The sequence below is a fragment of the Gouania willdenowi genome, chromosome 5, assembly GCF_900634775.1.
Source record: "Gouania willdenowi chromosome 5, fGouWil2.1, whole genome shotgun sequence".
Lineage (NCBI taxonomy): Eukaryota > Metazoa > Chordata > Actinopteri > Blenniiformes > Gobiesocidae > Gouania > Gouania willdenowi.
The window spans coordinates 11,054,225-11,078,149 of NC_041048.1; the positions used below are offsets into that span (position 1 = coordinate 11,054,225).

The 23,925-nt window shown below is 35.5% G+C and overlaps 1 protein-coding gene across 1 annotated transcript; it reads left to right on the forward strand.

The window, feature by feature from the left end:
* Positions 1 to 1,082: 1,082 nt before the first annotated feature.
* LOC114463248 (N-terminal EF-hand calcium-binding protein 1-like) lies at positions 1,083 to 21,459 on the forward strand. The gene is made up of 13 exons (XM_028446663.1): positions 1,083 to 1,215; positions 4,071 to 4,095; positions 5,803 to 5,911; positions 7,309 to 7,334; positions 7,842 to 7,939; positions 11,302 to 11,441; positions 14,047 to 14,156; positions 14,277 to 14,353; positions 17,054 to 17,104; positions 17,659 to 17,771; positions 17,896 to 17,973; positions 18,876 to 18,967; positions 20,916 to 21,459. The coding sequence occupies exons 1-13, from the start codon at positions 1,111 to 1,113 to the stop codon at positions 20,942 to 20,944; spliced, it is 1,053 nt and encodes a 350-aa protein (XP_028302464.1). The 5' UTR covers positions 1,083 to 1,110; the 3' UTR covers positions 20,945 to 21,459.
* The last annotated feature ends 2,466 nt before the right edge of the window (positions 21,460 to 23,925 follow it).

Consider the following 23,925-nt stretch of genomic DNA (forward strand, 5'->3'; position numbering starts at 1 on the left):
TGACATTTTGTTGTACGGAAGCAGATTAGTGCCAATTTTGATGGAGAAAATGATTTTGGGCAAATCAAGAATAAAGTCAAAATGTCAAGATTAAAGTTTCAATTTCTAGATTAAAGTTGAAATATAATGTCGAGATTAAAGTAAAAAAAAAAAAGACGAGATTAATGTTGAATTCTCAATAATGAAGTCAAAAGAGAAGATTTGACTTTATAAGCAATTAGATAACTTTTATCACAATATTGTATTTTGAGATTATTTTCCAAAAAGCGACTTTAATCTCAACAGTATATTTTAACTTTATTCTCAACATTTCAACTTTATTCTTTTTTTTTTCGCCTTGTCTGCACATGCTGTCGAGGCGTGACAGCAATGCATGCTTTATTATTGCAACTAACTAAGTGAATTTAGTTTTTTGCATAATTGTGACCATCACCAGCCCTCCCTCAGGAAGGGTATAAGAAAATCTTACTCAGGTATAAGTTTTCAGTAAAATGGTCCCAAACTTTTGAGACTTTAGGTTGGTTCTTCTTTTATTGCGCAATTCTTCTTCACAATGTAAATGGTGGCGCGACACTGCAGTAAAAATGAAGTAGAAAGTGGCTGCCGGCCTGATTTTATCATGAATTTACAACATTAAACGAAGCGTTGACGCAAATTTTTGTAGTCAACATTATCAGTTGTGACTAACCGTTTTTGAATGGATCTCAAGCTCCGCTTATGGGTATGGGGAGAAAATAAGAGAGGGCTGTGTTACACCTTGGGGGAGGGGGAAGGGAACAGGGAAGAGGGAGTCAGGGTAGGACAATGGAAGGGATGGAGAAGAGTCGACTATTTTAAGGGGAGAGTGCAATGTGGTGTTATGGTTGTGCATATTGTGCTTATTGTGTTGTGTAATCAGTTATTTTGACTTTATTATTGATTTGCTTCTATGAACAAAATCAGCCTTCAAAGATAAAAAAACCAACAAACAATATCTCCAGTAGGTGGCGCTGGTGTTCGATCTAAAGTTGCTCAGCACTCTGATGCCCCTCCCCCTTCTGTCTCCTGATATTTGGTCCACCTGCAGCCTGCCTCTCCTCAGCAGAACAAGCTGTCTGCTCTGCTGTGACGATGCTGTCCTGCACCAAGATGATCACCATGTGTCTGCAGTCCTCCAAACAGAAGCATCTCCAGCTTCAGCATCAACAGAAGGAGCAGCAAAATATCTTTCATGATGTGAGTGGATCAAACTCTGTCACATTTCACTACCCTTACATTCCCCATCCTGTCCACGTCCCTCCACTGTTGTGCATTTAAATGTTTTTCCAGCTCTTCATCCCTGATAGAGGGAAAGAAAGGGGATATTCTTGTCTTTTCAATGACATTATCTGTTAAAGGTTTGGGTGACTGAAACTTGTTGCAGATTTGGGCATTCTCCTGATTTGATTTTAAGGAAAAACCTTTTAAAAAGCTTCATGCAACAGCAAAAATCTATTTATTTAAAATATCAATAGGTGTTTATGCGATTGTACAATGTACAGGCTACAGATCAGTGCACAGATGTGATCAGAGTCAGATATAGAAACTTGACTCAAAATATTTGAAATTAAGATGAAATTAATTCAAATAATCTAAACCACCAGCGAAGGTTTTTAGATAATATTTTTTAGATAATGTTGTATATATCCTTGTTGTTCTCACTGTTTATTTGTTTATTTATCGTCTTAGTGACTCCGCTTGTAAATACACGTATCTATCTTTCTTTTTATTTGTCTCTGTATCTTGCACCATGAGATTTGTCTCTTAATTTTGTTGTACCTTGTGTATAATGACAACAAAAAGCATTCTATTCCATTCTATTCTGTTCTATTCCTTTTTACATCAAACCCTTTTCTCCCCTGTACTCATCAATGTCTATTTCATTCTAATAAGTGTTTATATATTGTTGCCTATATAGAAATCCCCCTCTCTCATGGTAAAGTTTGAAGATTTTTATTTATTCCAATGATCAAAACGTTCAAAGGAAGCATAGGTTTTAATCTGAAATGAAATTAAGTTACTTAAATACAAGGTATTTAATGTAGAAATCACAAAGAGCTGTGTTGATCTTTTATAGACAGAATCTTTAGAGATGCCATTTTAAGGCATCCCGCCTGCTTCTTCTCAAACACCAGATGCATTAATAAACTCTCGCAGTATTGTATTACGGCTCAGTCAATCTCACACCCTTTGTAGATTTGTTGCTTTCCCTAATTTGCTTTCTCCTCATCTTTTACACAGTCATTATCCTCTCCCATCTCATTGTTCTTGTTTAGGGATCAATGCTGTGATAGAAACGGTGAAGAAAATCTCATAAGTGGGGAAAAAAAAACACCTATTTGATAAATATTTCAGTCTACGATCATTAGCAATCTTTTCAAAGCACTGAATTGTAATCCTGGGATCAGCTCTTGTGGGAATATCTGCCACCATCACATCAGAACAATCTGACCTTCCAGGAAAATGATGCATTATCGTTAGCATCCTGACAGTGAAGAGCCTAAAGACACTGCAGAATAATAAACAAGCTAAGCTTACCAATGAGAAGAAGGGACAAGTACTGGTGATTGTAATGGATGCAGTTGTAAAAAAAAAAAAAAAAAAAAAAAAAAAAAAGCAAAGTAGCAGATGTGCTGCTCGGTAGTATTTTCCATATCTTGTGTCAAACTTAAAATAGTTCTGAGAACTACTAATACAAAAGGAGACCACTTTACCAGTTAGCAGAGGTGTCAAGAGTACTAATTTATCCTACTCAAGTACAAGTAAGTCATACATAAATTACTCAAGTACAAAAAAAAAGTTGTTCAATTAAATAGTACTCCAAGTAAAAGTTACTAGTAACCTTCACCCCCACCTTTTTTGTTGGTAATAAATCTTGCCACGGTTCCATTGCGTACAGTAAACATCTCATGTATAAACTTAAAAAGTAAGAGACCAAATCTTGCACAATTGGAACCTAATTTATTTTTCACAAAGGCGTCTGTATAAAATAAAAGGTTTGTCAAAATGTACACTTCTTTTTTTTTTAGATAAAATAACACTAATAAATTCAATTAAAAAAAAAAAAAAAAAGAAAGAAATTGAGAAAATATCCAGAATTCAGGGCTATTCTGGCGCCGTGCATTACGTTTTATCTGATTGGTCGGCTATGATGTGATGCATTTGATTGTTGTCAGATCATTTCATTTTTTGTAGTTTCACAATGTCCGTTGGTCATTTTAAAACAATAATTATTAATTTACTCCCAAACGGTTTGGTGTAGAAATGTAACGAATGACTTTACTTATTTTTAAACATATTTAAGTACAAGCAAAATTACTGATTTCACAATATACTCTAAAAACCTAAAAGTACCCATAAAAGTAACTCAATTACAGTAATGTGAGTACTTGTAAACCATTACTTTCACCTCTACCAGTTAGGGGAATGGTAAATTGGTTTGAGAATGATGATGTTTATGGCAGTTATTGTGTATCACGTTTTGATGCTTCGATGACTGTAGAATAATAGTTGGTTCCTTTGGCCTCTAATACAGAACATGAACTGAAAAAAAAAATCCAGATTAATTTACCAGTTAATTCATTAAAGATCCTACAATGTGATCCTCTGGATTTTTTTTTTTCATTTTGTCTCTCATAGTTTAGGTATACCTATGGTGAAAATTAAAGGCCTCTCTCATCTTTTTAAGTTTACTTGCCCAATTGGTGGCTGACTAAATACTTTTTTGCCCCACTGTATGTCAGATTCTGCTGTTGGTTTTAAAAAGTATGCAAGTTTTAATAACTTGTAAACATCTGTAGCTGTGAAATGTTATTTAGTTTCAAACAAAAGCAGAACGTTTGATTTTATTTAGTTTGACATGCATTTGAAATTGTTACAATGTAAATATTATCTGTTTGCTGATGATAATTAGGGAATCCATTTTAAAGCTGCCATTCACATTAAGTGAAATGGTGAAAAGGTGCTACTGTAACTGCAGCCGATGATATACATACAGTATTTCTGTTACAAGTGATGTCATCGTTTCCAATCACTTGCAATTTTTTCCTCAGATATTCCGCAGAGCCGACAAGAATGGTGAGTAAACTGTAAATACTGGCTATTTGGTAATATTTTGGTACAAATATTACTTGTTCTCACACTGTATTCTTTATCATTTTAATATCTCACACACTTTGTCCGAAAAAGAAAAAATTGATTCGTCTCCTTGAGTGAAGCACTTTTTGTTTTTTAAGGCTTGAGCCACTCGTTTTCTAAGCCAACTATCCTGGGTGCCGAGATAATGTTTCCAGGATGAACACAAAAATAAAGAAAGCCATTTTTAACAGATGACTGAATGCTATTTACGAATACATGTGAGAAGAAGCCAAATAAATGAAATAATTGTATTCTGGAGATCAAGCATGGATGGGTTTCTTTTGGTATTTCTCAGAAATTAAACCTTTCACCGTAACTATTGTGATAAGCTGTTAAAAAGTAATTCTGCAATGACAGCATTGAAAAAATTAATTGAAAATCCACACAATTTATGTATCTGAATGAATGTCAGCATAACTTGTGGAAAGTTTGTTCGTTTGGTACTTTGGACTTCTGTATAAAAGGATTAAGAATTAATTGAGAATTTTAATTAAACCACACAAAGTAGTTGTGTCATTTAAGTGGGTGTGTTGCATTTTTATCTTGGCCTTTATATTACTTTTAAAGTAATTAAAGGACATTGTGATTTCTCATAGCCAACAATGTGCCAATAAAAAGGCTTGCTGTGTGTCCTGGACAAGCCCCCACTTATCACATCATGACAAATGCAGTAAATGTCTCATGTATAAACTTAAAAAGGCAGAGATGAAATGTTGCACAGTTGGAACTTAATTTGTTTTCCACAAAAGCATCTGTTTAAAATAAAAGATTTGTCAAAATGTACAATTATTTTAAAAAAAATGAAATAACACCAAATGATTCATTTCAAAATAGAATCATTCTCAGCCTCTAAGCAAAGCTACATTTACATTTAAAACTGGTATAATAACCAGGATTTAATGCTGTTTTGGCCCCGTGCATTGCATTTAATCTGATTGGTCAGCTATGATGTGATGCATTTGATTGTTGTCTGGTCATTTCATTTTTTGTAGTTTCACAATGTTGATCATTTTAAAACAAAAACATAATTTACTCAGTAACAGTTGGGTGTAGAAATGTAATGAAATACTTTACTTCTTTTAAAATGTACCTAAGTATAAGTAAAATTACTGATTTAGAAATATCCTAAAAAAAAAAAAAACTAATTAAGTACCCATAAAAGCAACTTAATTACAGTAACGTGGGTGAGTACTTGTAATCCGTTAATTTCACCTCAGCATGTAGATGTAGGTACAAAGAGTGAATGCTGGTTAGTGCTGGTTTTCTTAGATTCTAGGAGCTTTCACACAGGTACTCGTCCCAATATGCATTTATGCCAAGCCCCAAAAGAATAACACGCACCTCACAAACACAGGCCTCAAAGGATGGGCATTTGGATTAAGCTTTAAAGTGGTATTACTCATAATATTTTTGAGAATATGTAAGGCATGAAAATCAAATGAGAAGTATTACAGAGCTCTTGAGCTCTGGGATGATTGCATTATCACGCCATAATCATAAATTATTAGACATGAGAGGTCTCTTGATACACCTTTTCATCAAAGCCAGATCTGCCTGTTGAAACGTATTTATGGTTTCTACTCATTCTTTGTCTGAAATTGTTGTATGAAAAAAAGGCAATAAGTTGTGTACTTTCTGTGTGTTTAGATGATGGCAAGTTGTCATTTGAAGAGTTTAATGCCTATTTTGCTGATGGTGTCCTGACAACTGAAGAGTTAAAAGAGCTTTTCCACTCCATCGATGAGCAACAGAACAAGTATGTTTGTTTTTTTGTTTTTTTTCCTGTCAGCTGTTTTGTGTCACTACGACAGAAAAACAGAAAAATATGTTTCTCTGTAAAACTACTGCAACCAAACTCAAAGAGGCTTTTAAGGGTACCTGTACTGGACATGTATAAAGCGTTACCAATAAACAAAATATGTGTACATATATTTTAAAAGACACATTTGAGGTACTTTTTTTTTTTTTTAACAATTTAATATCTTACAATACAATCTATGGGGAGTAGCCATGTTCAACCAGATGTGACGCCGAGGTGTTTTTTCCAGTTTTTGTAGTGATTATCTCCACATTTTCTTCAATGTTGTCTGATTTTTTTAAGATGGAAAACACAAGCATGTGTGTTGAAGCTACTTTAGATGTGTATGAACTGTTATTGTGAGTTTGGGAGGACTTTGAAGAAGTACACATTGGGGAACTGAAATTTTGATTTAGATTTAGCCATAGTCTTTTTACTAAAATTCTACTTAGTTAGGGGCTAGACAGGAAAAAAGGAAAGGATTGCAGCCAGCCTCTTGGGGACGTGTAAGCAGCCTCTTGTGGGCGCTTCACCCTTCGCCCTCCTGTAGCTTGCACGGAGAGAGGGCCAATGAAGGCATTGAAATATAATCCCTTCGCTTCATTCTGATACAGTCAGATGACATGTGACGACCTTGAGTCGATCTGGTTCAGAAACAAAGTTCCAGGTGGCAGTGGGGGAGAGGAAGAGGAGGACGGAGCGTCTTTCTGCACAACATCCTGGTGGATAGATGAGACAGCCTTAGACGGCTGGCTGTGGGGGAGCCAATGATGATAAGCGACTTGTTTTCGAGCACAATTTCGATAGCCTTGAGTCCTGGCCTCCAGCAGTAATCCAATAAGGTGGCCTTTTAACTTGCAAGCCGAGCATTCAGCTTCCCCGATGTATGTAAATACACTGATTCTGATTGGATTCCGTTCCAATTCAATTCAACTTTATTTATATAGCGCCAATGACAAGACAAGTCATCTCAATCTTCCATGTGACAAAATTATAGTTTAGTTTTGATTAGTTAACAAAATTATCATTAAATTGGATATAGTTTTCGTTCACATGTGGTTGTTTCTTAGTCAGTCAGACATTTAGTCAAGGAAAATAAGTAAAGTAAAGAAATGAACCCAACATGATCTTTGAACAAAGCTCACTACAGGTACACTTTTTGAGCAAAGTCACATTTCATTTATTGCCATCAGGAAGCATTTTAATCTTTATTACAGTAACAAAATTATTCAGATCATTCAGCCTTGTAGAAATGTGTGTGTATCTGTGTGTATGCTAGTGTTGTGTGTTTGTGTTGAACTCCAGATCTTTCTCAGTAAATCTCCAACTTCCCTCCTCTTTCCCTTTGTTTTTAGAAATCTGGACACTGAGACGCTTTCAGGTCGGTGGAAAATAATTTCTTAGGACAGGAAAAAAATGACAGTCTGCTCCATTTACCCAATTCACCTATTTTCATCATTCCAATTAACACGCACGTCAAATACCCTAGATACATGAACGGTGGGAACAGATAGAGCTAGGGAACAGTTTTACCCAGAATTGATCTTTTGTATAATTATTCAATTAAAATACTGATTTTTTTTTCTCAACTATTTCTGATATTTGGTCACATATGTCATGACACCACCATAATAGCAGGAGCAAAATTGTGGCCGTGAAAGGAGTGTCAAATATAACTCTAACCTTGGATGTGCCCATCATGTTATAGTTATATTATTTTTGTCATCAGTACGTTACTCCATCAACAAATAAAAACTGTTTTACAGATAATAGTGTCTAATTTACATAATGTACTTTTTCATGAGGTTATTTACTTTTCTTGTCCTTGTGATTTTTAATCTGTCAATGATAGCATGCAAGTATCTGATATGGTTTTATTTCTGGTTAGATTATTTTTCTCAGCACCTCGGGGAGTATCTGAATGTCTTTTCAGCTCTGGAAAGCCTGAATGTTGCCATTTCAAAGGCAGTGGATAAAACTAAAGAGGTAAGACAATAATATGGCTTCTATCCCTGTGTCCTATTGTTTTTGTAGACAATTACTGTAGTTAAATTATTTGTACCAACTTGACTTATCCAGACATGGACATTACACATTTATATCTCCTGCAATTTAGAGGATCCACTCTCGCAACTTTTCTACCTGCCTGAAAGTTCCTGCACCCTGAATTCAGAATTTAATATGTTAATAAGTAAAAAAAAAGAATAATTGATCAAACATTAAGTAATGTAAATGTCTTTAGCTTCGTTTAGTGATAGATTATGACAGTGTACGCATTGTTTTTGCTTAAATGTGCCTCATTATGTATTAGTGTCAATGACGTGATGCCTGTATTTTCTGTCCAGCTGTATTTGATTTGATTTGATTTTTGATTTTTTTTTTTTTTACATGTAAACAGAATATCATAAGAAACAAAGAAAACAAAAAAGATTGTCAACACAATTTTGCAATTCAATCTACATTTCCAAAAAGGATTGGGAAGAAGTACATACTTAAATCCCAACCCATGTCCATAAATCCATTTTTTGTTCATTAGCTGGCTTCTGATTTTAATAATGAACAGAATAAACTCTTCATTTCACTTTACAAAATCTTTCAAATGCTTTAAAAAAACACAAATTTACAGTCAACATACCAAAATACAGTTTTACAAATAAACAACACCAGAATAATATAACTTAAACAAATAGAAATTTACTGTTAGGGATTGTCCTCACTATATCTTTTGAAAATAATATATTTATATCATTTAATTAATTTTGTTAAAAAAAAGAAAGGTTAAAATGCTTAAAAAGATACAATACATGTAGTACCTATCATATACAGTATATGCACTCACTTTGAATTAAATAAAACTAATTAATTATATGTCTTACATCATGTGGTGCAACTGTAAGACCCACAACTGCCACGTCTTTAAAATGACTCTAAATATATGCCATATTTGGCATAAATTCTTAAGTTAAAACCCTTAATACGCATCATTAACACATTAAGTACATTAAAAAGGAAAGTTTGTGACAAGACGAGTTTATTACATCCTACAGCATCATTCAGCAGTTATTAGTTTTGTGCTCTGACTCTACTTAAATAAGCTATAAAAGCTTCAGTAGATATATAAACGCTTTTGAGGAAAGTTGGCATTTTTTTCTCCTAAAACAGGTTTATTTTTCTTTCTCACTTTCAAAAATGATTCACTCACAAAGAGCCTGATAGATCGCCAGGCTGTTTGCACCTCAGGGGAAATCACTTTTTTTTCTCCTCTTTTCACACTATTGGTTTTGAACCTGAAAACAGCATCATAATGATTATGAAATCTATAAATATTCATCCGTAATTTTTGTGCCCGAGTCTTTTGTTTGCTGTGAGGTCGTCTTCAGACTTTTGTTTCACTGCAATGTGTGAAGCTTCTTTGAAAATATATCCACAGCAATACTTTTTCACAGGCCAGAAGAGTGTTTTATTGTTTAATTAAAAGCCACAAAAAACAAAAAAAAAAATCAATTGAAAAAAGTCATTGAAAGATTAGAAAAGTGAAGTTCAATGATTCAAGAGTTTGCAAAGAATAATTTGTTCTCTATAAAACAATAAACACTATTCATCTTCTGAGTTCCAATATCTTGATGAAGGCTTTATCTGAGCTTATTAGTAATTACTTAGGCTGTCGTGTCGTATATGCACCAAGGACGTCCATCCAATAGAGTAAACTAAGCTGACAAAAATCAAGGTAGAGGTTTGAATCTACAGCCTTAGCTGAGAGGCAATTAGTGTTTGCTTGAAGTAGAACTTGTCAGGGTTGTCGGGAATTTTTCGCAGCATGGCGCAAGCGAGCGTCATTGGTGTGGAAAATTTTTAACTCTCTGAGAGCCAAGTTTAGTGAAGTAAAGTTGAGGAACTGAGGAACAGTTGTCTGAATAAATGAAACCTTAACATATTATTCTGCGTCTATTGGACGATTATTTCACACATTTATTTTATTTTGTTTTAAAAACAAAAGCTTATCTGATAGCTGCCATGTTTTCACATCATAATGTGTCGGCAATGACTGATGGCTGAATTCCAGTCATTATTTTTCTTGATATTATATAACGCGGACACAGAACAACAAACAACCTTCCCCTGATACACTCGGCCTCTTCACTGCACAGAAAAATCTAATTCTCTCACTATTTTCCCGAGGTCTTGGGAAGAAATAATGAGGTGTTTGTAGCCCTAAGCAAAGAACTATCTTCTCTCCACCTTCTTCATCTATTCTGTAATCCATCCATTTATTTACACTCCAGCTAACAAAAACTCAACCAACCAAATTATACATATTCTAAAGAGGTGTGTTCACACCGAACACGACTTCAGCAACTATAGTTGCTTAAATCGGCCACGATGAGTCGCTTGAACATAATTGCGCTTCATACCTGCTTCATTTACCCCAGTGACAAAACTCATTGCCAATTGGAAGTCGTGGCACAGCGTCACTTGAAGTCACCTGAAAAGTTTAGAATGTTCAACTTTGAGCGACTTCCAGTGACTCAGATTCTGCGATTGAGTTGCTGGAATCGCGCGAGTTGCGTCACTGGAAGGAAGGTCGCTTGACGTTGCGACATTTACATTGATTTTGAATTTAATCTAGTCGCCAGAGTCGCCAGAGTCACCAAAGTCCGAACGCACCTTAAGGATAATATTTGATTAATGTGGGACGATGTAGTGTGCGGCAAAATATTGCGATATTAAAACGTCACAAGATGTATCGTTGAAGGTACGAGTTATCTGTACAATCTACATACCAGATTTTTGTTGTTAATTACATTTTTTTATATTCCTATTGAGTTGAAAAGGTCATACCCAGTATAAGTATGTAAATATGTCCAAAAGTAATGAATGTTTTTTTTTTTCCTTTCCGAAAATTATCGTTATCATGAGGCGAGACCAATTCAACTGTGTGGCAAACTGAATTTCTTGAGACACCATAGCTTGCTTGGTGGTGAGGCATTAGCTGTCTTTCCTCAGTACAACAAAATTTGGATTTGTGTTTGTATACCGTACAATCCTTAAGTTGAGATCTGTCATCATTTATCTTCAACCCACATTCTGCAGTTGTAGCTAGAGCTCAATCTAACTGATTCAACGCAAGAAGTACTGCTCACATTCTGGACAGGCCATTGGTTTGCCACAACTTACAAGCTGAGGGACAAGTCAAGCTTGGTCTTACATTCAATACAGTAGACATTGAACCATTTAGCAACAGCAGTCCATTTATAAATCTAATTTATATCCACTGACTTCCCTCAAAGAACCATAAATGTTATTTGTACACTTGCCAATCATTTTCTGTGTGTAACTATCTCTGTCAGGAGTATGAGGACTCAAGCGTGTTGGGCCAGTTTGTGACCAGGTTCATGTTGAGGGAGACGTCCAATCAGCTGCTATCGCTGCAGACATCCCTTCACTGTGCCATGGAGGCTTTGAATGAACAAGCTTGTGATCCTGCCCGGTCAGTGATACAATAAGAGACGGTGTGATTCATGTTGTTCAATGCATGTTATGTATGCAGTTTAAAATGAGCCCCAATAAACATGAAGGCTGTACGATATGTGTCAAACTATGAATGAAATGAAGTCACAGTTTTTTCCAGTGCTTATATTGCATGATTGCAGTAATTTCTAATGTTAAACAGTGGAAAAAAACTCAAAATTCCTTCAAAATCCTTCAATTTTCCTCAAATTATGACATAAAATTTCCCTAATTAAATAGAATTTGGTCACAAGATCTAGGACTTTTAAAGTGAATATACTGTTGGGACTGACATCTGTCACTTATTGCTTGGATATGGTCGGTTTCTTACATATTTTGTATTTTATGTATACGTAGAAGTGCGAACTATGGCACAATAATGTTGAAATTACTAATTTTCTTGCATAAATAATTTCTCCCTGGGATTATTAAAGTATTTCTGATTCTGATCAAATCTGTGGCCCACTTGAAATAAAACTGCTCCGTATTTGGCCCCTGAACTAAAATGAGTGTGACACCCCTGCTGTACAAAAAACATTAAAATTGAATTGACCAAAATAACTGAATCTCAACTAACTACCATTATTTTTAGTTTGAAAATACCTTTGTTTATATATACTGACACTGGAGTAGATTAAATATATGTGAAAGCCTAAACAACAACCAGATGTTTTTAACAACGAAGATGTGTGAAGATTGTTAAATCTGCTACGAGCTAATGTAATTTCAAAAACACTTTTAAATCCTCACCAAACAAGAAGTGTCATAAATAATGCAGTTATATTTTCCTCGTAAAAAAAAAAGAAAAAAAACAAGCCAATGATGCATAAAATGAGCCAACAGATAGCAATTAAAGGTAAAACGCTTTGTGTGAAGTGTGCAGCAGAGCAGTTAGAAAGTCAGACCAATCATGAGGGGACGTTTGTTGAAGCGTTTCAGTGCAAAACACAGTGGAATGGAAGTGGTTTGAAAATCCTACCTGTTCATGTGGAATAAAAGGAGATTTCAATTACTGGCACCAATTTAAGATTTAGTGAACTGAAGCTAGCAAAGTTGTTTTGCTTTCACACAAATGAAGGACATACGCTAGTTAAGTTGACAAGTTTGCTCAAATAAATGATTTTTTTTCTTCTTATTCCGGCTGTTAGAGAGTCTGTCTGAGCAGGACACAGTTGTTATGCACGTACAATAGTGAAAGTGTTACAATTACTGAGCCTTTAATCATATGTGGAGTTTTCATTATAGTTTTTCCAAATTAATTAAAAAAAATGCTTTTTTTAATATAATGTGAATGATATACAAATATTTTAAGTACCATAAAACACAGCGACTGTACAAAATGTATATCTACCTCAAGTGTGTAGTATAAGTTTTCAGTGAAATGGTCCCAAACCTTTGAGACTTTAGGTTGGTTCTTCTTCTGCAGCGCAATTCTTCTTCACCATGTAAATGGTGAAGCAACACTGCGCCCAGCAGTTCATATATGGTAGTGGCCCCCGGCTTGATTTTATCGTGACTTTACAACATTAAACGATGCTTTGATACAGATTTTTGTAGTCAACATTATCAATTATGTTACAAATCATTTTTGCATTATTAAATAGAAAGTGTCTGGATGTACGTTAAACGTAGCCATAGCCCCCGGACTATAGATACATTTCCGGAGCTTTTTCTACATAAGCGTAATGTGCCTGTGTTTATCACCGTGCCAGGATAGCTGATTTATTTTTGCTCAAACTTTGCCTACGTCTTTAATAAATAACCCCATAAAACATAACTTTCCTCTTGTGTTAGCTTCCTGTTAACATCTCTTATGATAACTGGTCAGTTTTGACCTATGTCTTATATCAGCTATATCTCTAGCTCTATCATTTAATTGGTTTTTAATCTCTTGGTTATCTTGTTAGGCTTTCTTATCTATGAAAAAATTTGTAATTGTATTTTTGATGTGGGCTTCTAAGTCTTTTTTCTGTCAGTATACCCCTAGATTTAAATTGGGGGTTTTTTTTTATAGTAAAATGATCCTCACGAGAACTGACAGGTAGTGGGAAATGTTGTGTTTAATTAAATCAAGAGAACTGACTTTAATTAAATTGTATGAGACAGTTTTTTGAGAATTTCCATGACAATTACAATTATAAAGTCCATTATCTAACTCAATTACAATTCAATTATGACTACAACGTCAACATATTTTTCCCCAATTACAATTACAAATATAAATATGTCATAATCTGAATTAATGATCAATTACATGGTTACAATTATAATTGAGCCCTACCCTGGTGAACACACAACACCTACTAACAGAAAAGTGTGTGCGAATATTTGAATTTTAATGCAATGGTGTGTCTGCACACCATTGATCTGTGCCTACTTCAATTTCTGATTTTAACCAATGATTAACCCACGTGTGTCCAGTCCACACTTTTTGTTCCTGCATCCCCTGAGTCACAGCCCCTCTCTTTTTCCTATTAATTCTACAGCCTCTTCTTTTCCCCTGTCAGACTGCTGTGGCCTTCCATATCTTGTCTTTATAGCTGATGTTTGTTTGTCTCCTTCGATCTCAACTGTTGACCCTGTAGAACGGAGACAAAGGGATGTGAGCTGTCAGCGGCTCAGAGAAATAACAGCAGGGTTCGTCATAACCTCGCTGTGTCCTTGTCAGATTCCAGCTCCGGTGTTGTGACCTCAGGTAGGAGGAGAATAACAATTCTTTTCTTACGCTTTCAATGATTCATACAGTTTGAGTTTCTAATGCGTATACCATCATACTGTTTCTATTATGATCTTTCCTGTGTTGTGTTGTCTACAGGTTTCAACATCGGAGACAAAAGGGATTATTCTCAGATCAACAGGCTGCAGCAACTCTTGGACAAACTGGAATTTCACGTACGAATTTAATGATATTTAAACACAAGCTCTTTTTTCCCCTTTTTCCCACCATGTCTGCATATGCTATCAAAGGTCAACACTACATATAGTGCAACCTTTTTGCCTGTTTTATAATTGCAATGAAACAAATACATTTATTTTGTTGCTTGATTGTAACCATCACCAGCCCTTCCCTAAGGAAGAGGAAACATTAGTTTTACTAGGAAAAGACATGAAAAATAGAGGGCAGTGCTACACTCTGGTTAGGGGGAAAAGGACAGGGAAGAGGGAGTTAGGGTGGGACATTAAATGGAGTGATGGAACAGTCGTCTTCTTTCTCATTAATCCTGATTTGTTAACAGCTTCCACTTTAATAGTTCATTCAAATAGACAATAAAAGGAATAACAGATGAAGTTAGGACACAGGAAACAGGAGGTGAAAACTATCTGTGAATGTGTGAATTTGCAATAAATTGTGCCAAAAATGCAATTTTAAAAAAAAAGAAGAAATCAAAGCAAAATCTGTTGTTTTCTGGTGCTAAATATTTTTGAGGTATTGTTGATTTCATTATAAAGGCTGTGCTTATGTTTATTAATTCTCATATTCTGAAAAGAATTGTACTGGGTCATTTTCACGTCATTCTTTTGCTCAGCTGTGTGTTCCTTGTGTCTCAACAGTCAGGATTAGGATCAGTGAACCTTTTTCATTAAAATGAAAAGTGAAAACCAAAGGTTTTTTTTAGGCTCCACCTCCTCCCTCCTGTCCATGTCCTCTACGTGTTTACTCCTTTTTTTCTTTGCTTTTCATTTATTTTCTTCTCATTTCTCTTCAAAGAACTTCCCCTTCCTCGTTTTTCTTATTGCCAGCCTTGAGAGATGCAGGGAGCAATATCAAAGCAGTTCATAACCTCTGTGTTTCCCTGGTGCAATATCCATCCCCCCCCCACCCCCCCCACCCACCATAACTCCACAACAGCCGCTGTACATGGCATTTGTCCATCTTGTTTCCATTTGTTGCTTTATTGAGTGAATCAAAGGTTGTGTTTTCTGTGATTGCACACACACACACACACACACACACACATACACACACACACACACACACAAGAAGGTATAGTTGTGGGTGTTTTGTTTGTTTTTTTAATTTTATTTCTTTCTCTAAATGCGATTGCAGATAATAACTTTTTACAGTTCATTTAACAATGACTAGCTTGAAATCCTCCTCCCCTCCAGTATCAGTGATGTCATAAATGTGGCCTATAGTGATGCATGCATATGTAAACCTAATCGACTAAATTAACATTTCAACTACGCATTTGTGTGAGAATTGGTCATAGGTCATTGTAATCAAACTCTATCTATAATAATAATAATAATAATATAAGCTTGGATTTATGTAGCGCTCTTTTTTTTATTAGACTCAAAGAGCATCACAGAAACCATTATTTATTGACATTGGTCATTGTGATGGTAAGCTATACTATAGCCACAGGAAATAGAAATGTTTGTATTGCTCTTTTTTGGAAGGTTAAATCAGACACGCTGTAAATCCTCTTTGTTTACACTTTTCTTTTTCAACTGCTGCACTTTCAGGTGGTTGAAATCCACACTACTTTGTATTTTTCTAGTGTCTGCTATTTTTCCTGCATTATTTATTTTGGTTCACGAGACCTTCAACCTGATCCCACAACACGGCGTGGTTGAAATGTTGCATTCGTCTATACTTTCTCAATCATCATCTTGAAATACAGACTATGTCAGTTTGAAGAGACGGACCGTCTTTGGCCAGATCATGTGACCTGGAGAACGTTTCACTTTACGGCAGTCACGTGACCACAGGCTCGGATATACTCATTAAGCTAAGGCTTTTGCTAGCATTTTTCTGCTTGATCAACTCCTGGTCAAAACTACTTCTGAGGACGCTAAAAAGACGCCGTCGAGACCCAGCCCCCTCTGCCGACCTTCCTTCCGCCTGGCGCTGGACACGGCCATGCAGGTCACCCGTCCCCCGTCCGCCCCGACCCCGGTTGCTGCGCCAACCACCGGCAAATGGGGGCGACGACAGTGGTGAGGCCAGGGAGTAGGGGGGGAGCGCCACCAACTCAGCAAAGAGAGCCGAGTGCCGGGCCTCTGGCGGCGGGAAAAGGAGGGCGGCGGCGGCGGCTGGTCCTCCAGCCGCGCCGCGAGCCCAGCCCCGCTTCGCACCCCAGCCCTTAGAGCCAATCCTTATCCTGAAGCTACAGGTCAACTACTGTCTGCACACACAATCAGCAGACGAAGGAAGGCTGGCCCGACTGACTGACTCTTGATTTTTGCGACAGTGCTGCAACGCTTGTGGCCACTAGGGGCGCTTGACGTGAAAGTTACAGTTCTAGTGCCCCTAGTGGCCAAAAGTTACACAGTGTGCCTTTAAGCTGCAGGTTAAATTTTGTTTCCAGAGTAAAAAGTTTCCAATGAGAATCAGGTTAGCTGACAGCACAACATTTAAACACAAGTTAGGATGACTTTAAATAAACTTTGGTAAATACCATTTAGCTTACACTATACACAGTAATCTGACAGAATCCATATGATAGTTTTTAACAAAATGCAACAAAATCCTAATCTTTGTTGGGGATGGGGTACCTTACTACTGGTAATTTCCTTTTACTAATGCAGGGATGATATAGTTTGAGCATCAGTCCTTCTCTAATTGTTCTCTGTAAACTCTTCTCTCAGGGTCCAAAGCTGGAGCCGTGTAAAGACGACCAACTGAGCACGTGCACACCTGTAAGATTGAACTTAATTTTATTAGCGGTTCTATACTTACTTTAGTTCCGATCATATGTTAAAGAAATTGCACTTGCTGGTTGAAAACATACAGTATAATGTTATGCTAAACTGGAGCTAAAACTGAAAATAATCAGCCATTGATTTCCCTACATCATCCAATGTCTTCCAGTTAATCATCTAAGTAAACAGAAAATTATTTCCTTTAAATTCAAGACCCTTCATTTTTTCTTGAGAACATTTATTAAACATTTTTTCAAGTTTAAGCTTGTTACCTAAAAAATGACTAATTACAATTTCAGGAATCGAAATATCAGAAATATATTACTTTTCCTAATTTGTTGTGTTTTGTTTTTGTTTCCTAAAAAAATGATGAGGGCAGGAAATGCTGCCTTTGTGCTTGATGATCACTCCCTTCACTGCAATCAGGATGAGAGAGTGTATTTGTATATTTGTCGGATGAAATGCTGCGTTATTTATTAGTATAATATTAGTAGATTTGTGTAACAGATGGTACAGTGAGTCTCTGATCGTCTCTGACTTGTTCCCAACAGAACATCCTGCTGGTTCAGAGACAGATGACAGTGACTGATGAGAATCTGGGAAACTTCCAGAAAGTTCTGAAGCGATACATTGATGCCACGTCCGCCAACCCTGACAACCTACAGTGAGTACAGCCTCCGGGCACAGAAAAACAGAATATTATTGAAAGGCTGCGTCAGACTGAGTGAAGTTGGATAAAATACAGTTTGATCGTCCAACACTATCATTCTTTTCTATCTTATTTGCAGCATGTCTGTTCAGAGCCTCCCCTTCAAGTCATGTTTCATGGTGTATGAGTTCTGGAAGGATCGAGTCTCCTGGATGAGGTGAGTGCTCAACCCACCTGCCTGAGTCAGAGCTAATAGCCCTATTAGCCCTATTAGCTCTATTAGATGCCTCTGTTAGCATTCCCTAAGTTTTTTTTTTTTTTAAAGAAAATTTATCAGCAGTGAAGATAAGCAGATGGCACGCAGAGCTACACAAATTCTGCGAGTTTAAAAAAAAAAAAAAAAAAGACTCATGCACAGATTGGCACTATATAGCCTATAATACATACAGTTTGATTTTTTTTTTTTTTTTTCAGACTGATATTTGATGTGGAAATACAAGTATCAAAAATGTAAATTGTCGACGGATACAAAGATGCATTCAGCTGAGCTTATTTTGTGTTTCTCTGTTATTTTGGTGGTTTTTTGTATATTTATTTTCATCTTTTGTCTTTTTGTTGTTGTTTTGACTGTTTTTGGAGGTTTTATGAAGTTTGTTTTTGTATTTTTGTTGTTGTTTTGACTGTATAGACTCATTTTGTGTGTTTTTGGAGTCGTTTCTGTACAATATTCTGTTGTTTTTGTCCTCTTTTTTATTTGTATACTTTTGTTGCCATCCTGAGTTTTTTTTGGTCATCTTTTGTATGTTTTGTGTTCATTTTGTGTCTTTTTGGAACAATTGAGGGTATTTTTGCCTTCATTTTGTGTCTTTTTGGAACAATTGAGGGTATTTTTGTCTTCATTTTGTGTCTTTTTGGAACAATTGAGGGTATTTTTGTCTTCATTTTGTGTCTTTTTGGAACAATTGAGGGTATTTTTGCCTTCATTTTGTGTCTTTTTGGAACAATTATGGATACTTTTGCATTCATTTTGTCTCTTTTTGTTGTATTCTTGAGTGCTGATACTGAAAGTTCCTCGAAATGATGTCTCTATTTAACTTTTGTAATATCACGTGTTTGCAGCTACCTCCAGTCCAACAGCAGTAAAGATTTCCAGCACTGCATCATCAACATGCTGGAGGAAGCTGAGCTTGTATCTACAATGCTGCTTCCAGGTTTGTTTTGAAAATATACCTCAATAATGCATACGTCATTGCATAATTCTCAGACTTCTCTAAAATATCTTCATTTAACATGAACCTAAATTTACATTCATGCTCTTATTTATTTGATCTTTTCTAAGGTGGTGTGTTTACCACAGTGAGAAAGAACAGCAGGCACATAAGCAATCATAACCAGACACATTATTTACTTCTCCAGTCCAACTTACAGACTAGAATGTGGGAGGAAAACAAAGTTCCCACAGAAAAAGAAAAGGAAGAAAAATGTGCTCAGCTCAGAAAGACAAACACAATCTGTGATGCAGCAAGAAAATAAGAATTTCACGATGACTGAAACAAAAGGTTCATTTTAAAGCATTTTATTTTAACAAAGTAATTAACACCAGAACCGACCACTGAAAGCAGGAGCATTAACTACAGTTTGGATGGGGACCTGAGTGTGTGGGCTGCATGGGCAGTGCTAGTTGCTAGGATACCAACATGCTTGTTTATTTCCACATCTGCAATGACAATGAAACTGAGACATGCAACACCACTGTTTATAAGCAAATTATAAAACCCTGGCTTAGTTTTTATACAAACGCAGGCCGAAACAAACAATTCTCTGGAAGACAATTGTTTTTTTTTTTACTTTCTTTTCTTTTTCTGGTAATATAAAGTTCTCATTTCAGTTGTTCTTTTGTTGTTTTAAAACGCAGATTTATTTATTCATTTTTAAAATTTCAGACAAATGCCTATAACATGCAATGTTTGGGTTGTGACCCAGAGTTTTATTGTTTATTGGGATCCCAATTAGCATTTGCACGTCTGCAGCTATTCTTCCAGAACATCAAAAAATTTACATACAAAGTAAAACATAAATACACATTCATCCCTACATCACCACTCCGACTCAAAAACCAACAATAACATAAGTAGATAGAAAACCCTATATCAGAGTTAACAAAAAAACAGAAACAGGAATGTTTTATTGGCCAAGTACAGTTTAAAAACAATACAAGTAATGTGACTTGGTGAATGATGCAGAAAAAAAAAAAAAAACAGAAACACTGTAATAAGTATAAATAATGTACTGTATATATAAATACTGTATATACAGGTACTGCAGGCAGGTGTAGCGTTGGTAGTCGTCCATTTTTATTAATAAAATCCCAAAACATACAAGGAAGCACATGGAAAACTGGGAGCAGGATACAAAACGCAGCCAGACACGATGAAGGTAGACAATACACAATGATCCAGCAAATATTCTGTGTTCAAGCACTCAGCTAAATATTGAAGGAGGCCTGATTGGGAATGGGCCACACCTGGGTGGAAACATGAGGGCACTAATCAGTCACAAACCAAGCACACAGACATCACTGGGGGGTGGAGCCACAAGCAGGAATAGCTGAAACACAAAGACAAGCGTTAAACACAGGAGGCCAGACTCAAACAGAATAAACAAAAACACAGAATAACTGAAAGAGCAACAAAACTAAACAGAACCTGACAGTAATATTGTCTTTGTGGTAAATGACGCTTTAAACACAAAATCGATAAAAAACAACAAGAAATAAAAAACATTGTGGCTTATTAAGCGCAACAAAATCAGTTTCTAATTTAAAAATAAAAAAAATATCATGAAGTTTAAACCTTTTTAATTGAACCACTATCAGTTTACTCACTTTTTATTATTACTTTATCATTTTTGGAAAATGCACATTTTCATTTAAATTCGAAGTAGAATAAACACACAACATGTCACATGTACCGGTACATGCAAAACATTTTTTATTCACCTCTATTAAAAAAGTCATACCTTCATCAGTTATTTTCCAGTTGTTGTTTTTGTTTTTTTTTTTAAAGTTGAGAACCCTTGTTTTGATTGGATTGCTGTTAACGCTGACTATGTACTTTAATTTGAAGGTGACCCAAACTATTTTGACTTTTGTTTCCTCAGCTTCCTGGTGGATTAACACATACAACTAGTCACTAAACCTGGAATCTCACAGATAGTGCACACACTGTTGCACATGACGCATCTATCCACCTACTCACCCATTAGTGTACACACACACACACACACACACAGAGAGAGAGAGAGGAAGAAGAAGAATGTGTTTGAAAGCAATGTGAGATGAAGGGAACGCCCACATCCAGTTTTCTCCAGCAGCATCATTCAATGCTTCTGTCTTGGGTTGCAATTGACATTTTAACCAACCAACAGACCTTACATTTATGATCACCAGGGATTCAATTTTTCCTCTATTTGTTCGACAATTGCAAAGAATAGCTGACGAACCCCAATCAGGAATGGGTTTAAAGTTTTAATTGGGAAAGTAGTGCTTAAACATAGACTAACAAAACATATTTGCATCTTAAACCTTAAAGGTAGGGTAGGTGATTTTCAAAAGCTAGCATGATTTTGAATGTAGCCTCCCCGACGGCTCCACTTTACCCCTCTCGCCCCTCCCCTCTGTGCTCCGTCTCACTCACATGCATGCGCACAGCTGCTGCAGAAGAGGAGCTCAGCTCATCGCATGTATTGTGTAGAAACTTTGTTATCTCATGTCTCATTCAGCACTAAGTAAACAATAAACTTTACCATTATATATGTTAAAAAACGTGACCAAAAACTCTGTTTTTACTCTGTCAGCGGTGACGCGTTTTCAGTGTGAGCTTGTGCATACGAGGGGTCGAGAACGAGCAGGTAAACAGGGAGACGTGATTGGTTAAAAAAAAAAACGGTATGTTTTTTCCATTCGTCGAAGTTCTTGCAGATTTACAGCTGCTACAGTTGACAGATTTTCTCCGTTCCTTTTTCAAAGCACATCAGATCTTATTTTCTGTCAGGACATAAAGACAATTTCAATCAAGAACTTAAAAAGTGTATCTGGAGAAAATCGCCTACCCTAGCTTTAATTTTAATGTACAATATAATGTGATGTTATTAATATGTCTTGTTGTTGGTTGTGTGTGCAGAATGAGATTTCTGTTTTTGAAATGCTTTAAACTCCAGCTCCATTGACAGATGCACAAAGGCTTACCGAATAGTTTCTTGGTTTATTGTATCATTGGAAGCTGATTTTAAAATGTTAAAAACAAGTCTTTGTGATTACAAACCAGTTTGATGATTGTTTCTGTTGTGCTTTGTTTTAGTGTTGTTGTACACCACCTCATGACTTATACTGTAACCTAAATAAAGACTATCCCAAATCACTCCCAAATGATTTATAATGTGTTTGATTTTTCCACTTTCACCGCATTGCTTTATTGTGCTCTGCAGTATTTGATTGTCCCTTTCACTAAAACTAGGGTGCATGGCACCATTTTATCCATTCACCCATGGATAAATGGATTAAGAGTTTAAGCCCACTTGATCCTTTTTTTTTTTTTTTTGTCAGAAATAATACTGTGGAAGCAGTAACTCACTTTAGGGTTTTAAGCAGGGAAGGATCAGAAAAGTCCACGTGGGAAAAACTGGCCAATTACTGTATTAAACATGATGCTGCCTTTTTGTTTCTGTATCAGTGTGAAAACCAAATTAGAAAGCGTTGAATTGTTTACTCATTAGGTCTGACATTTTCATGACAATTTAGTAAAACTTGGAAAATGTGGAAAAAAAATCCATCCTATTGTCACTTTAACTATCGCCAATTTTTTTTTCTTCCATATTATATAAAGTCAGAATAGTTTATTAATTAATTCTACTCATAGAGTTAATAGCTCCTATGTTAATGGTCGTTTTGCAGTTTATTGGCACTTTTGTTAAGTTATATTATGTTACATTAAATTATTTATGTTACATTAGTTTGTCAAAATCCTTTCCAGGTTGTTTCATTACTGCTTATTACATATTATTACTGCTTATTACATATAATTACTTCCTATTACATACAATTACATAGTATTACTGCTTATTGCATGTTAATGCTTATTACAAATAGTTACTGCTTATTACATATAATTATTGTTTATTACACATTATTACTGCTTATTACATGGTACTATTGCTTATTCTATATAATTACTTATTATTACATATAATTGCTGCTTATTACAAATTACTACTGTTTATTACATATAACCACATATTATTGCATATCATTACTATTTACTACATATATTTAAAATTGCTTCATATCTAGTGAAAATGAAAATGAGTTTTTGTTTCATCTTAAAGTCCTTATTATAGTGTTCAAATATCAGCAGTAGGAGGTCAAACAGACAGGGTGAGGCAACACCTTTGACATTTTCACACATTTGTCAATGTTCATAAGGTTTTACTGTAATTAGAGGTTAAATATGACAGTTTGAACAACACCAATATCGAGAAAGGTTGACTTTTAAACGTGATACTGTTGCTAATCTTTGTCTCAAATGAAGGACGAACCTCACGACTCAATATTTGTCAAACACTGACACCATGCGGCGTTTGTCGGTAGGACAGGTTTGTTATTATACTTTACTTTTCCTGATAATTATTTTTCTGCTTTGGTAAAGTAACGGTGAAACTAGGCAGAATAATTCAATATAATGTTTTTATGATTTTTTTTATGCCTAGAATTTTTACATTAGATTTAACTTGTACTGTTTCAATGCTAGTTTTATATTTTATATTTTGTGAATTGATCCCTTCTCTGCTTTATTTTTATCTAGTCATCTTTTTGATTATTTTATTAAATTACTTCTGCGTGCATTAGTCTCTAAACCTTTTTATCGTTTTACTTTTTGTCTCTTTAGCGGCACTTTGGACGACAATTGAATTTGTATTAAAGGTGTTATATAAATAAAGTTTGTTTTATTGATTGATAGAAGGAAAACGTCATAAATTACACAGTAAAATACTCTTTTTTAGATTAAATCTCATCAAAGCCTTTCTTATTAATCTAATTTAAAGTCAAAGATGCATCTACATTTTTTAAATCAAGAGCCACTGAATGATTTGTGTTACTTTATTTTTTTTTAAA

What these genes read in the sequence shown, in the direction of transcription:
- LOC114463248 (XM_028446663.1), top strand. Translation starts at nt 1,111, where the DNA reads ATGCTGTCCTGCACCAAGATGATCACCATGTGTCTGCAGTCCTCCAAA. An exon ending in CAAGCTTGTGATCCTGCCCG is followed by an intron (nt 11,442 to 14,046) that starts GTCAGTGATACA and finishes TTGACCCTGTAG; the next exon opens with AACGGAGACAAAGGGATGTG. An exon ending in GATCGAGTCTCCTGGATGAG is followed by an intron (nt 17,974 to 18,875) that starts GTGAGTGCTCAA and finishes ACGTGTTTGCAG; the next exon opens with CTACCTCCAGTCCAACAGCA.